Consider the following 15,836-nt stretch of genomic DNA (forward strand, 5'->3'; position numbering starts at 1 on the left):
CATTCCTACTATGTAGAATCCTTCCCGGTTACTGCGTGCTCTCCCCCATTTCCCACCCCATAACACCCTTCCTTATTCTTAACTGGTCCCTGGATAGAGCTCAGGAGATCTGTGAACTTGGTAGTATATGGCCTATGTACTATGTTCATTTATTCATTCAAAAGCATTATTTAAGAAAGGGACCATAGCCTTCACCAGGCTGTCGGAGGGGTCCATGGCGAAAAAGGAAATGTGGATGAGAAACAGGGAAATACGCTAGAAGGCATTTTTAACAGAAAGAGGGAAATAAATCTGGTTAGGATTGGTAGAGGTGACAATGGAAAGGAAGAAATGGAGTCAAGGAAAATATCTAGGTATTCCTAAATAAAATAGCATCTTTCACCTACCACACACACACACACACACACACACACACACACACACACACACACTAACCCACTATCTCAAAAAGTACATCCATGAACGAACGACGTGATGCCTGGAGCATCCGGTTCTGCCGGCCTTCTTTCTGAGTTTTCTCGTGGGTTCTGTTTCTTCTTCCTCATTCCTTCTCTCAAAGCCAGTGTTCCAGGGCTCCAGCTTCTCCCTCAGAGACCCATTCACCCCCTGGACAATCCTCAACCCTCCATCCCCACCCCACCCTTGCTCCTGAGTTCCAATGCCACCTTCCAACACCCCACGGGTGGGCACTGTCACTACAATATCCACTCAACATCACCTGCAATTCAACATTTCTTAAGTCAAAAACAATTTTTTTTATCCTTTTTCAACACACAATTCCTTCTCCTAACTTTTGTAACTCTAATATGGGACACCTCTGTTCCAAGGATTCATCACATGCAATCAGGGGACGAAGCTGGAATATTTCTCCTTATTTTAACATGATTTCTTTTGTCTCGCTACTTCAAGTATGGCTCGTGGGCCAGCAGCATCAGTATCACCTAAGAACATGATAAAAATCACCTAAGAACAGGACTTACCCCAGACGTGAGTCAGAATCTGCCTTTCTTAAGTGTCCCCAAGAGATGAATACACACATTATATTTTGAGAAACACATGTCTAGTGCCTATTAATATGCTACCAGCCTAAATGCACCTGAAATTGACAATTTCTAGGTGTCAATTACTAAATCCCCAAAATGTGCTCATTACAGCCAGGTTTTATTTTATTTTATTCTATTTTATTGATTTCAGAGAGAAAGGGAGAAGGAGAGAGAGACAGAAACATCAATGATGAGAGTGAATCATTGATCGGCTGCCTCCTGCATGCCCCACACTGGGGATCGAGCCCACAACTGGGACATGTGTTATGACAGAGAATCAAACCGTGATCTCCTAGTTCACAGGTCAACGCTCAACCACTGAGCTACGGCGGCTGGGCCAGTGCCAGGGTTTAAATATATAATCTTACTTGACCCTCAAAAAAATCCTGTGAGGCAACCACCATCATCCCCATTTTCAGAAAGAGTACACTGGGGCTCAAATGGAGAAATCATCTATCTGCTCAAAGCGCCCAGAGGGCAGGATGTGAACCTCATCTGTCTGACCACAAACCATTTGGTCAAACTACACCAATTCCCTTCAGTTCCAAAATTTACATTTCAAAGGGTATGTTGGCAGAATTAATTACTCTGGTTGACTGCATTTTTTAATCAACTTAAGGTAGATTTTGTTTATTTATCACAATTCTTGCCGAAAAATCTTTCGAAAGGCATAGCAGACAATCCCGCGGTAGAAAGAGAAATCATTGCCCTCCCATGTGCACCATTCTAAATACTCAGGTTCACTCTGAGGTATTTGAGAAGAAATGTATTCTGTTCTGAAACGATTTCCCTGACCATAAACTTGGTGTATGTCTGCTGGTCATTCTTCTCTCCTCTACAAGGGGAAGGAAAATAGTGTGAGATTGTTCTTGAGTGAATGATTAGTTGGGTCCCATTTATTCAATGAGTTTCATCTAATGTCCAGCTAATTATTATTTTAATGGCCTTATTGGGTTCTATTCCGTTAGTATTTCATAGTCATATATTTCATTTTAAAATCTGGTTTTCCTTTGCCTTTTCCAGTGCTCAAATATAAGCCCACAAACCTAAAGGACATCACTATTTCTCCAATGCAGTTATGTACCTATTTCAAGTCCCAGACCCATTGAGAATATAATGAAAGCTGTGAATATTCTGCCCAGAAAACCACATAATCACCAAAACACACAGAATGTGGCACACAGCACCAAGATAAACAACCCCGCTCTGTCATGAGGACAGGCACCTGCCTGTCACTGCCTGTGAGGCCCTCTCCCTTCTTTGGGAAACTGCTCTTCCCCCAACTCCACCAGGCAGAAGCTGCCCCCTTTTAACCACTGCTCAGTTCCTGGGGTGGCCGAGAATGACCGAAGTCAACCCAGTCGAAATCCTTCCATGGGATTTTTATAACGGAACCAGAGACAGAAAGTCCCTTTTGGGGGCAGAAAGTACAAAATGTAATTCAGGAGCCAAATACTTTTATATGACCTTGTGTGCGCCAAAGTCCATATTATAATATGAGAATAAATAGGTCAGCGTTATTAAGGAGCAAGCACAGTGTTGTATATGAATGGGATATTTGAGAAAGCACAGCTGAGAAGGAGCATGCCCTGTCAGCGATGAGAAAGAATTAAGCCAAAAACTGAGCTGGGTAGCTCAGTTGGTTAGAGCATCAGGGCGATTAGCCAAGGTTATGGGTTCGATCCCGTCAGGCATGCAGGCACATACAAGAGTCAACTAATGAGTGCATAAACAAGTGGAACAACAAAACTTGATGTTCTCTCTCTCTTCCCATTTCTAAAAAAAAAAAAAAAAAAAAAAGACAGAAAAGTCCCAGCAGCACTCAAGCACTGGTTCCCATGGTTCTGGAAGCCAGCACCATTCCTGTCCTTCTCCTGGTTTGGTTACTAACCCTCACCTCCCCAAAGACCTCCAAAACTCCTGAATATTTTCAATTTTTGCCTAAATTCATTTGCGTTTCTATGGCTTGCAGCCAAGAGACTCTAATATTAATAATGGCTACTTCTAAATACTACATCTGTTTTAAACAAATTTTATATCCTTCAAAATTTTTCTATACGGATAATGTCTTCCTCTAGATATTTAAATAGGTTTTTAAATATAATCTAAAAGGCTCACATTTCACTCTGCATAAATATCTTTTCGAATATGTTTAAAACAAGTCTTAGCTCAGATCATTCTTCATGCTCCACACACTATTAAAATATAATTTTAAGAAGCTAACTGTCTGATCATTTTTAGTTTAATTCCAAATATAATAAGGCAAAATTGCCTTCTTAAATTGTCTTTTCCTCTATGTATTCAATTATACTCTCTGCTTAAAATGCTTAAAAATTGGCAGTGATCCATTTACTGATGGGTATTTTAAATTGGAAAGCAGTAACATATCAAATTAACCACACAAAGTCAGTATTATTCTGATTGAGAATTATAGCCACAATGGATTTGAAAATTCCTGCCTTGGTTGCAAATTTTTACATTTCAATCAAGTAGACTTTGACTTAATAGACTGCAATGTAGTCCAACTACAGTCAATCCAATAAGCTCTTAATTCACACATCTCTCCCAGTCACTACGGATTTCCTTCCCTCTAGTCATGGTCTTGAAAATTCCCTGAATGCTGTTGCAAGGTTATAATAGCAACGACTCTTGTATTAAATACTATTATTACCCCTAGTCTGTGCATTCTAATATATACTGCTTTAAACCTAGTAGACTCTAAAAATAGTTGAATCTTGAAGCTAGGAAAAAAAACTTGGAAATCATCCAGTCCAATCACCTTACTTCACAGATGCAAACATTGATGCAAAAACTAGTCAACATGCCCAAGGTCAACAGAATTAGAGAAGTAGTACACAGATCCAATTAGCATATTACCATTGTATGCAGAAGTTCTCAACTCCTGAGAAGATGCATGCATGATAAAATACATATTCAGTTCCCCTTTACTGTTCCAAAAGTATGGTTATTTCTAACTGTCCTTAAGACAAGTCCAAATGAATTTTAAAAGCATAATATTGCTCTATTGCTGGCAATCCTTTCCTGTTACTCTGATCACATTAGAAATGTAGGAAAAGACTCTGGATTTGAATGATCTGTTCCTTCTCAGCTGTGCTTTCTCAAATATCCCATTCATATACAACACTGTGCTTGCTCCTTAATAATGCTGACCTATTTATTCTCATATTATAATATGGACTTTGGCGCACACAAGGTCATATAAAAGTATTTGCCTAATGTTAAACTTTGTTGCCTAAACTAAAATCAACCAGAAACACATGGCATCTAAATGCTTAGATTTCATTTTTATATACACTTCATTTCTTTTTGTTCAAAAACAACAAAGAAAATAGATATTTCAAAAAAGAACACTATGAAATAAACTTTTCTTATGTCAGCTCAATGCCCTCAAAAATACTTGGACAAAAATATGAGTGGCATTTTTAGCAATCTTTGCACAGTGGTTGGTGTGTTTTTTTTCCTAATACGCATTTGCTGAATGAATAACATGGTTGCATTATATGCTATGGAAACTTGACTCTCTGGATGACTAAACAGAATTGCTAACTTTTCTTGAAAGCAAAAAATAATTAAATAATACAAAATGCACTATCTGCAAATGGTACTTTTATGAACCTTAAGCAGTTTCAAAGTATTTCCAATTAAAAAAACTAAAACAAATGTAGCAGTTCATAAATATAAAGTAGCAACATAAGTGGTTACAGTAAAACATGCACAATTTAAGATTTTCTAAAGTAAACTGGAATTCAGACTAATTCCCAGAGGTCACACTCTGTTTCAACAGCATATTGTTGACACTAATTTACTAGATTAAACCCTCAGACATAGGCACTCTCCTAAACAAAGTATCAGAACTCTGAAGGAGATAAAAGCACCCATAAATATGGAACTAACATTATTTTTTTTTAAAAAAAGAAACATAAATAATTTTAAAATTACTAACAGAATTAAACCTAACTCTAAGTTGCAGACATAGGAAAAAATTCATTTTATTTACTGTAATAAAACTTAGTGTCTTGGTGCAGTAATGCATGCTGTTGTGAAAGCTTACATTTCTAATTGCTTTTTTAAAAAAAAAAAAAAGTTCTCCGGAAGTTAAAATGAACTTCAATGGACCAGGCATTAGGCTGATAGAAGTAATCATTTCTCAGCCTTCTTAAAAACAGTCGCTCCATGCAAACACAGTCAATCTGATACTCTTTCAACTTTTCCCCAACTTGGAAAAGAAAAATGCAATGCTTTGAGTCATTTTAAACAACTTCATTAAATTCAGAATTTTCTTTTAAAAAATCAGCACCGTTTTTTTTGTGGGGTTTTTTTTTTTTTTTGTCATTTCTATTATGCTGAAAAGGGCACACAGACATACACTGAAATCAAACGTAAGGAAAGCAAGCTTACACTTTCCCCCAGATGCTAACTGACCGCAAAGGGTAAGGTCATGGTCAAAATTCACAGGCTCATTTAAACTTTCATGGCTCAGCCAACAGCTCCTATCATGTTTCCTGATCCCGAGGAGATTAAAACGGCAGGAGTTTCTCGCTATTGAGATCAGCAGGAGGCTATTTCAAACCCTCACCCCGCAGTCCGCAGAGCCCGCAGCGGCGCATCTTCCACCACCTCCGGCTGTCAGTTAAGCTAACCTGTCCAGGCTTCCCCTACAGCCTTTCAAAGAAACCCCCAAACGGGCGCGTTCCACTCAAGCCCGCCTTCCCTGGCGCCCGCCGAGACCCCCTCCTGCGGTCATCCCCAGGCCGCCCTTGCGCAGTGGGTGACTCCGGCCTGGTTCCCAAGGTGGGGGAGGGCGGGGAGGATGCCTCCCCGCGGAGCACACCTCAGCCCGCACGGCGGCACCGGGGCAGGGCGATGCGGGAGAGACGCTAACCCCCAGGGCCATATTTACATTGGCTTTTCCTTTGTCAAAAAAAAGGGTGCTTATCTCCAATAATATAGTTTCCCAAGGAGAGGGGGGAAAGGACCAAAGCACTAAAGCTGCTTTCCAGATCCCCCGACCTCCAGTGTTCTCACCCCATTGCCCCGCGGGGAGGCTCCGGACGCTCCTGCCTCGGACAGGTACACCTGCCGCCGGCGGAGCACCGCGCGTCCCCGCCGCGCTCCGCAGGAGAGCGCGGCAGCCTGGACCCCGGCCCCAGCAGCCCCGCCGAGGCTGACAGCCCCGCAAGCCGCGCCCGCACAAACTTCCCAGTTCCCAGGCTGCGGAGACAGGACGGGGATGACACCGGTACCGACCGCAGAGCTCAAAGGCAGAAGGGATTCCCCCGTCCTGCATCCGGACCCAGGTCCCAGGGAGGTCCACGGGGCGCGCGGGCGGCCCGGTGGAGCGGGCGTGCGCCCGAGGATGGGGGCGCCGAGGCGCCGCGGCAGGAGGGCAGCTCCGGAGGGCGAGCACCCGGAGGGCCAGGGCCCCGCTCGAGCTCCACGCCTGGCAGCAGCTGCAGTAGGAGGGAGCGAGGAGGAAGAGGAGGAGGAGGAAAGAGACCGCTGCCGCAGCCCGAGCCCTTACCGAGTGGTTTACCCCCCACATCAGGACGCTGAGCAGCGGATCGCTGGCCCGAAACAGCTTCACTTTCTGCGCTACGAAGTGCTTCTTCTTCGTCTTGGTCTTGCTCGCCAGCACGGAGGACCCCAGGTTGCCGGGGGTCGCCATGGCCGCCGCCTCTGTCCCCTCCACCGTCGCGCTCCCAGGCCGGGGACCCGCCCTCTCTACTCGCCGGCCCGGGGAGGCAGCCGCATCCCCCCGCGGTGCCCCTGCGCGCCGTGCCCCGCTCGGCCCGTCCGCCCGCTCGGCCCGCCCGGCGTAGCTGGATAGGAGGCTGCGCTCCGCTCGCGCCCGGCGGGGATCTTGCGCCCGCGGCTCCGCGCTCAGCCCGCGGCTGGACCAGGCGCGCCGCGAGGGCTTCCGCGTTGGGCGCCCGCGTCATGACGCAGGGGGCGGGCCGGCAGCAGCTGCGGCGCCGCCGGGCGGGGCGCGGGGCTCGGGGTGCGGCCGCGGGACCGTTAAGCTGAGCCCTCCCGCTCCGGTTCCTCTGCACGGCTCGGCCCCTGCGCGCCAGCGAGCGCGGAGAGGCCGCGGGATCGGCGTGCAGCGCGGGGCGAGGGGTGTGGGGGGCGGGAGGACTCCCGCAAGGCATTCCTTTTAGTTCCCCAGGGAGAAAAGAGGTTAAGATGGGGGGTATGGGGGCGTCGGAAGAGAGGAGGCCCCAGAGGCGGAGGTCAGGAGAAGGAAGGAGGCTCAGAGAACCGCCGCTTACCGGTGCCAGGACTCAGGAGAGCTAGTGAGAGCTGAAATGCTGCATGCAGACCAGCGCTTTCCTAGCGCGGGGAAGGGACCTGGCAACGTCGTTGGCTACCTCCCCAAGTGGCCCTGAAATGAACTTCTTAATCCCTTTGTGCCTTTAACCATCCGGCCTTTTGGGCCCTGGATTTGGTTGGGCCTTCCCACACTTTCCAATTCATGCTGAAGGGAGACTCTCACCTCACAGTCAGAGCTGTCATCCCACCACCACTCCCTCCAGAGACAGGACCCTGGATTCCTTGGTTTGGCTAGAAAAATCATGCCCTAACCTGCACCTTCTACTTCACATCCTCCACCGGATTCCTTACATCCCTTCCTTTTTTCCATTCCATGCACCTTCTTCCACAGAAATCTGTTTATTGTCTTCATCCACGTACACCTTAATTTAGCCCTTCTTATTGCTGGCAATGCTTGGCCCATCTCGGGAAAGCTGCCAAAGTGATCCTGTTCTATGTACTTACCCTGACTCAGCCCACTGGGCAGGCATGTTACCTACTATCATTATTACTCCATCCAAATATAGTGGAGACCTACTGTGTGTTTGATAACCTGCTTAGTTCTGTCAGGGAGACAAGGGATGACCCTCTTCCCTTAAGGACCTTATTCTCATGGGGGTAGAGAGTCAAAGGTCATGTGATCACCTTCATTTGCTCCTCTTTTTTTCTTTGTTCTGAAAACAAAAGGGTTGCCCCAAAGTCCTCTTGTTTTTCCCCAGTTCATAGTATTGTCCAAAATGATGTCTGCTCCCCCCAGCTTCAACCATCACCACTCTTAGAAGTTAAAAAAAATAACAAAACCTACATTTGTAGTGAGAAAATGGGGTTGGGCAGTTCTCCCACTGAACAAATCAGTTAAACTCTGAGCTGCAGGTTTTGTTAACAGCGGGAGCAGTCAGACACTGATGTCACTGTAGGGACTACTCTGGGGCTGGTCATTATAATTCTGCCCTGCCTACTTTATAGGATGTTTCTTAGAATCAAAGTTATCAGTAGACAATGGCTATGAGAAGCCCTTTATAAATAATACAGCGCTACTTACATACAAGATAAAATGTGAGTACTTGTAGGTAACCCATACACTCTCCCCTGAGAAGTCCCTGGTTTAATATCTCTGCAGTTGTTCACAAAGCACCTTTTAAAGTGTCTAAAATCAAGTTCAAACTCCTTCTCCACCCCATGTTGCTTTATTTTTCTATTATCTTAGAAATGGCATTCATATCATTCAGCTACCTCAACCAGAAGTTCATTTATTTAACAAATTTTCGTAGACCCAGGCCTGAAAATTTTGAATCATCATTGATTATGCCTCATTATCACTCCACATGAACCCCTCTATCAGGTCCTGCCCTTGAAAACAATTGTGCTCAAATATTACCTCTTCCCTGGTGCTTTCACAGGCCTCCTGGTTGAAATTGATCCGTTCACTTCAGTGTTTCCATAGAACTTTATTTGTTCTATAACAGTTCTATTGGACTTAATTGTATGTTAATAATGCAAGACAGTGGGCTTGCTGTGAATGGTAAAAACCTGAATTTAGCAATGACAAGGTGTTGACTGAACCTCCAGGAAAGGAAGATGGACTGTCAGATGAGGTTTCACGTAGGAGAGCAGCAAGCTATGGATGGTTGCACAAGGTGTCACGTCTGTTTGGAGTAGGCAGAGGCGTAGGCATGAAGATGAAAATCCATGTGACATTTCAGTTGCGGAGACATGTGGCTTTTAAAGGATAGACTTTCCCCTCAGCAGTATTGAAATATAATTGACATTTAAGTTTGGGTAAGTTTAAGGTGTACAACTTGATTATTTGATGAAGTCTATAGTGTGAAATGATTACCACAATAAGGTTAGTTAACACCTCCATCACACATAATTCCCATTTGTGTGTGTGTGTGTGTATGTGTGTGTGTTCCTGTGTAATGAGAACATTTAAGATTTACTCTGTTAGCAACTTTCAAGAATATAATACAGTATGGTTAAAGAACAGAATTTTTAGTGGTTTAACCTGTTTTGAATGACAGTTAATATAATAGGTCATTAAAGGATTTTGCTAATTACCTTTCACACTAACTTTGTATTCTGCACAGGGTGTGTATGATGCAGGACTGCTAGAGTCACAAAAATGACCTCAGACAGTACCTAATCCAGTTCTCAAATTATATACATAAGACAACTGAGATCTAGAGAAATGTCAGTGATTTCCTGACTTGTTGGGAGACAAACTCTTAGAAGGCAGGGTCCATTTTGTACTTACTCTCTGTCCTGCCCATGAACCTGTCATACTCCCTTTCCCATAGCACCTGTGGCAAAGTTTTGATAAACGGAATAAAAAAGGAGGCCCCGGTCACATAGCTCAATTGGCTGGAGCATTGCCGGGATACACCAAGGTTTTGGGTTCCATCCCCTGTCAGGGCACATACAAGAGTCAGCCAATGAATGCATAAATAAGTGGAACAACAAATTGATGTCTCTCTCTCTCTCCCCCTCCCTCCTTTCCTCTCTTTTTCTAAAAATAAATTTTTAGAAATAAAAATAAAACCACAAGACTTCTTTTTTTTAAAGAAAGAAAGAAAAAAAAGGAATTTTCCTCTCTCACAACAAAGTTACAAATAAAGATTCCACACCGGGACATGCTTGTGCAAGGTTCCATCAGAAACACCATGCTGGGAAGTTAGGTTAGGTTAGACGTCATATTTAAACGTGAGGGTTAAATACTATGTGGATTTAGCAACCTCGCAGTCTGATCACTGTTTTCCTTTCGAGTTTGTATGATAATAAAACAATGCACATGTCCTTAGTTCAGTGCCTGATGCAGGCAGCTTATGTTGTCAACGGTTGAGGCACTCCAACCACCAGCATTCGACAAGGGTTGTGACCAGAGGCCTGGCTGGAGGAAGAAAAGCAAGGAAGTTCCATTTCAGGATGAGCAAGTAGTCATGCCAGGCAAGGAGGGTGCTACGCTCGTCCCTTTCATCCAGCCAGTGGGGCGTTCACCCAGGTGTCAGAGAGCCATCTCAGCTGCAGGGAATGCCCCCACAGCCAAGTTCACGAGAAAGGAAGAAGGAAATGTTGGCAAGATTGAAAGGTTTCCAATACTGATATGTTTCTGTTTGAGGTCACTTTTTTAAACTTTATTTTACTGTAACGAACTTTACTTACTATCCTAGAAGGATGTGGTAAAAGTGTTATGTTGACTGAGGTATGCAGTACCAGAAATGGATGTTAAAATAGGGTGGATTCCCTGTTTTTTTTTTTTGTTTTGTTTTCCATCAAAAATATACTTCTTCAATTGAATAATTCCAATTAGAATCCTTCCTTGAGAGGAGGAATTCAGTAATGTTATTAGTGCTGTTTGGAAGCTCTTATGCTTTTCATTGCTCTGTGAGGAGATCTGAGCAAGATGTGGGACATTCTGTTTTTTGTAGTATTTCCAGAGCCTTGCCTTGAAAATGGTATTATTGTAGAAGACTAATATGAAAGTGTACTAGAGGCCCGATGCATGAAGATTCAAGCAAGAATGGCCCTTCCTTCCACTGGCTGCCCGCACCGCCTTCACTCTGGCTGAAGCAGCCTTTTTGCCTTTGTTCAGGCCTGGAGCCACCTTTCCACCTTCCCATGCTGCCCAGAGGCCCAGAGCGCCAGGGGTGGTGCGGAATGCCCCCGGCCACTCAGCGCCTGTGTATGCAAATTAACCCGCCATCTTTGTTGGGTTAATTTGCATACTCACTCCTGATTGGCTGGTGGGCATTGTGAAGGTATGGTCAGTTTGCATCTTTCTCTTTTATTAGTGTAGCTATACAGTCAAACCCAGTCAAAATGCAATAAATGGGATCCAAGAATTCCAATTGTGACATGTGAGTTACTTTTGGAAAGCAGTGGACTTTGTAGACATGCTGGAGCACAGCTTGCCATCTGGGAGTTCTGAGAGTCTGTGCTGTCCAAACCCCTCCTAGATAGGCTGGTAGGGGTTGTCCACCCATCTGAAACATTGATGATCATTCTTTTGGCTTCTGCAGCTGGCTGGGACCTCCAGGACAGTGGCAGCAATCCAAGAACCTACCACTTAGTTGGCAGCTATTTTGTTGGCCTGACTTGGAGAGATCAGACTGGGAAAACAATGGGAGTAAAGGAGCTCACACAGGTGACCATGCCCCAGCCTGCCTTGCCTTCCCCTCCACTCCCCAAGCAGAGGATGAAAACATTAGCAGCTCCCTTAGAAGACAACAGGAGTCAATCTCCATGGCATCATATCTTTATATATATGCCTTTATAATAGAAACTAGAGGCCCAATACACAAAAATTTGTGCACTGGCGGGGTGGGGGTGTCCCTCAGCCCCACTTGGGCCCTCTCACAGTCTGGGACCCCTCGGGAGATAACGACCTGCTGGCTTAGGCCCACTCCCGGGTGGCACAGGGCAGGCCCAATCCCTATGTGCATCCCCTGGTCGGGCTCAGAGCAGGGCCGATTGGGGATTTGGGGCGCCACCCCTGTCATGCACAGAGCAGGGCGAATCGAGAGGTTGCGATGCCACCCTCAGTCACACTCAGGGTAGGGCCGATTGGGGGGTTGGGGCACTTCCCCCTGTCACATTCAGGGCAAGGCTGATGGGGAGGTTGCAGCTCTACCCCGTCACACACAGGGGTATACTTTGGATTATGAATGATATTTAAAATATATATTATTTTGCATTTTCATTACTTTCATAATAATTTTTTAAATGTAGCCATTTTCCCTGCTTAAAAATTAGCACCGTAATGGCACTTGCACACTAGCCAGGTTCCTATGAAAGAATAGCCTTTTAAGTTGCTTCTTGCTGTTTATTATAGTTACTATCAAACTAAGTTGGCAGCTCCCCGAGTTCACAGCATCCTTAAATAAAAGGAAGGCTACAAATATGAAGAAAATAGGAGTAATGTTGTTCTATCTAGTAGGTACCATATCCCGAATGCTTAGGGCCTATGATTTCTTCTTCCTTGTTTTGTTTTGTTTTGTTTAGGAAAAAAGTTGAGATCAGAAAAACAAAAAAATGCAAAAGAAAACTGCAAAATTAATATTAACATTTTATTAAATGTCTATAAAAGATAACATAATACTGTCAGGTTTACTTAATTTAAATATAGTATCAAAAATTTCATTTCATTCACAAGCAATTTTAGTTCGCTTTTTTTACTCCTTACCTGAGGATATTTTTCCATTGGTTTTTAGAGAGCATGGGAGGGAGAGAGACGGGGAGAGAAACTCTGATGTGAGAGAGATACATTGATTGATTGCCTTCACACATGCCCCAACAAGGGCTGGGGATCAACCCTGCAACCTAGGTACGTGCCCTTGACAGCAATTGAACCCAGGACCCTTCAGTCCCCAGGCGGACACTCTTTCCGCTGAGTCAAACTGGCTAGAGCAAGTTAACTTTTCTTATTTTGCAAGTAAACATAATGATTGATAAAAAGATAATAGCCAATCAAAAATTAAATGTTAGTCATAGACAAAAATTCCAACAGCAAAATCATAAAAAAATCTTTTCTAATTTACAGCAAGAGTGTTGTATTAAACTTGCAGGCTCTGAATTCCTTTTAATATGTGTGGCACGATGAGCGGGGTGGAGCCTCCAACACTCAGATGCCCAGCACTGAAGGGAGTCTTTCAAATGCTGAGGAAGAAGGGAGGTTTCATTCTTTGTTGGTCAACAATGTCCATACAAATCGCTGTGACCTTCAGAAGGCAAAGCTGAACGAGAAGACCAGATGAACCAGAGGATGTTAGCCTGAGCCTTTTTGTCCTGGCAAAGGAAGAAAGCAAGATGTCCTGAGCAGGAAGCCAGGGGGCCACAGCTATGTGGAGGCTGGGGAGGATCCTTTGGGAGGAAACCCAGAGAGGTGCCTGCGAATTTGCCCCAAACCCTTATGGCTGCTGCTCGAGTTAAGTCTGGCTATTGTTAAAGGGGTTTGCAGTTTCCTTGGGTATTTGTTTTCACTGACGCTTCAGAAAAGATGCATTCATGCCACTACTTATTGCTTGCACCTACTATGTGCCAAATATTAGTAACATGCTAGATACTGGATTTCTAGGAAAGATTTCTGCCCTCAGAGAGCTCACAGTCTGAGAAGATAGAGAGTGGAAGAGTGTAAACAGATATTCCTATAATTACAGAGTGTGGTAAGGGATCTGAAGAATAATAAACCCAGTGCAATAATAGAAAACAGAGTGGGAGAAAAAAACCTCTCCAAGGAGGAGACACATCAGGCCGCAAAATGGGAAGCAGCAGCCGAGAAAAGGATGGGGCCAACAGTGACTGGAGAGAGGGCCGATCCAGCGTGAGAACTTCGGTTCTAGAGCTCAGAGGAAGCCGCATCGGCAAAACAGGCGGAGGCCAGGCCACCGAGACCCTGAAAGGACCTGAATTTTATTCTAAGTGCAATGGGAAACTTGGACGCTGAGAAATTGCTTATAAAAAATCTCAGTGGCTCCTATGTGAATCATAGGAGCAGATCAAAGGAACAGAACTGCCAACGTTGGGAAGACAAAGAAATGTTTTCAGGAATCCAGGTAAGACATGATGGTGGCTTCAACTACGGTCTTGATAATAAAGACAGGGGGGTGGGGGGAGGTGGGGGGAGGAATAATTCATCTTTAAGGAGCAGTAGTGTTTTAATGAGATGGGAGTGGAGAAAGGGCCAACTCGGCCTCATCGCTAAAGGGGCACGGAGTGGAAGTTCTCAGTCACTCTTTCATTTGTCCTTTTTAACATTCCTGTAATCAAGGGGCACCCTGCTGCTCTCAATGAGAAGGCACCTAAAGAGAAATGTCCCCCACAATATGCTTTAGTGGAGGTGTTTTCATTCTAAAATATAGTGTATGCTTCATTGATGCTACGGTAAAGAGCTGGAGAAATAACTGATGTGTATATTTGAGACACATCCAAAGAAATGTAACCTGAGGTCAGCATAAGGAAAATGATCACAGCATAAGGCTGTGTCTGAGAGCCAGAGAAGGGATGCTTCCGATGGTCTCCACTCCCCTGAAAAAACAAACAAACAATAACCTTGAGAGTTCACAAAGGGCAAAGGCTTTGTATCCTGGTCCTAACCAGTGTCTGAGCTGGTTAACCCCAGCCCGTCTGCCTGGGGGAAGAACTGAAGTGGAAGAGGAACCAGGGGTCCCGGAGAGCATCCCATTCCTACCCAGGCTGCTTCTGCTTCCTCCTCACCTCTCTCAGTTCCTGAAATGGGGGGTGTCGGCATCCTGTGTAAGCAGAAGTAGCCCAGCACGATGGGTCAGGAGGTGTGCAGTAATGGCATCCCGCAGACATGTCTGTGTTCCTCAATCCCCTCCTCCCAAACCTGGGGGCCTCCATGTTAGCATCCTGATTTTACCCCAGAGAGTAATATAGAAACCTGCAAATCCACTGAACTTTCCATGTCATTTGTACAAAGACCTCAAAGCCCTCTGCCGGAGTTTTCTCTCAGGTTGGAGTTTGGGTGCTGCTTACTTTCAGGCATAATGATCTGGTGTCCATTCTGTCACCCCAGACATCCCTTTGTCACTTTCTCAAGGCTCTTAAACTTGTGAGGGGCAGAGGTGGACTTCATGGGTTACTTAGACTTAGAGGAGTACCCTTAAATTCCCTTATGTATTTTTAGTGCCAGCTAACATTCAAATGTTGCACTAAAAGGAAGCTATCAATGACATCGCTGTTACATAAAATTTGGGGCCTGAATTTTAAAGATAGGAAGGAGGCTGTTGATCATCCATAATATTCATGCCCTTTGTGCTTTCATCTTAAATATGACCTGGTTCTTTCTTAGAGAGCAGAAAAACAAAACAAAACAACTTTCAATAAGTAATCCTGCTTTTCCTTTATGAATTTGGGCTCTTTCTGATTTAGCTTTCATATTCAAATTTGAAATAGGTCGTAATAGTGCAATTTTAAAACTTGATACAATAGAGCTTAAGGATGAGTCTGAAATCTAAAGTAGGTTTATTATCATTTTTTCCTCATTCATTCATCTCATATGTTTTGAGAAGATTCTGGGCACAAAGGTGAATAAGACAGATTCCTTACCCTTGAGGAACTAAGTTCAGTGGAGAAGTCAAAACCCCGAGCCAGTCATCTTCAACATTATGTAGTGCACATGCTACTGCAACACTATAGGGGTGCATGGAGGAAGACCACCCACTCAGCCTGTGAGGGGAGCGTGGTCCTGCAATGATGGTGCTTGAGTTAAAAAAAATTTTATGTGGCGTGATCACAGCGTCTTTTAATGTCATTGTTATGTTTACACAAAAAGTCAAATGTATTCCTATAAAAATTTCAACCAAGAAGGGCATGGACCAAAAAGGGAAAGCCTGCCCTCCCCTTCCTCTCTGCTCTCATTTGCATAGGTGGGAATATGCGGTACACATCGTTGTCTGACTTGCTTCCTTCTGCTTTGCGTTGGAGATCTTTCCATACTAGAGCAGC

The 15,836-nt window shown here is 44.5% G+C and overlaps 1 protein-coding gene across 2 annotated transcripts in view; it reads right to left on the reverse strand.

The window, feature by feature from the left end:
* Positions 1-6,936, reverse strand: part of PIP4K2A (phosphatidylinositol-5-phosphate 4-kinase type 2 alpha) — a 177,044-nt gene extending 170,108 nt beyond the window's left edge. For both annotated transcript variants that reach the window (XM_081104006.1, XM_081104007.1), the window contains exon 1: positions 6,586-6,936. In XM_081104006.1, coding sequence (XP_080960132.1) covers positions 6,586-6,729 — 144 coding nt within the window. In that variant the 5' untranslated portion in view covers positions 6,730-6,936. The remainder of the gene's footprint in view (positions 1-6,585) is intronic.
* Between the last annotated feature and the right edge of the window lie 8,900 nt (positions 6,937-15,836).

This window comes from Myotis nattereri (genome assembly GCF_964212035.1).
Source record: "Myotis nattereri genome assembly, chromosome: 1".
NCBI lineage: Eukaryota > Metazoa > Chordata > Mammalia > Chiroptera > Vespertilionidae > Myotis > Myotis nattereri.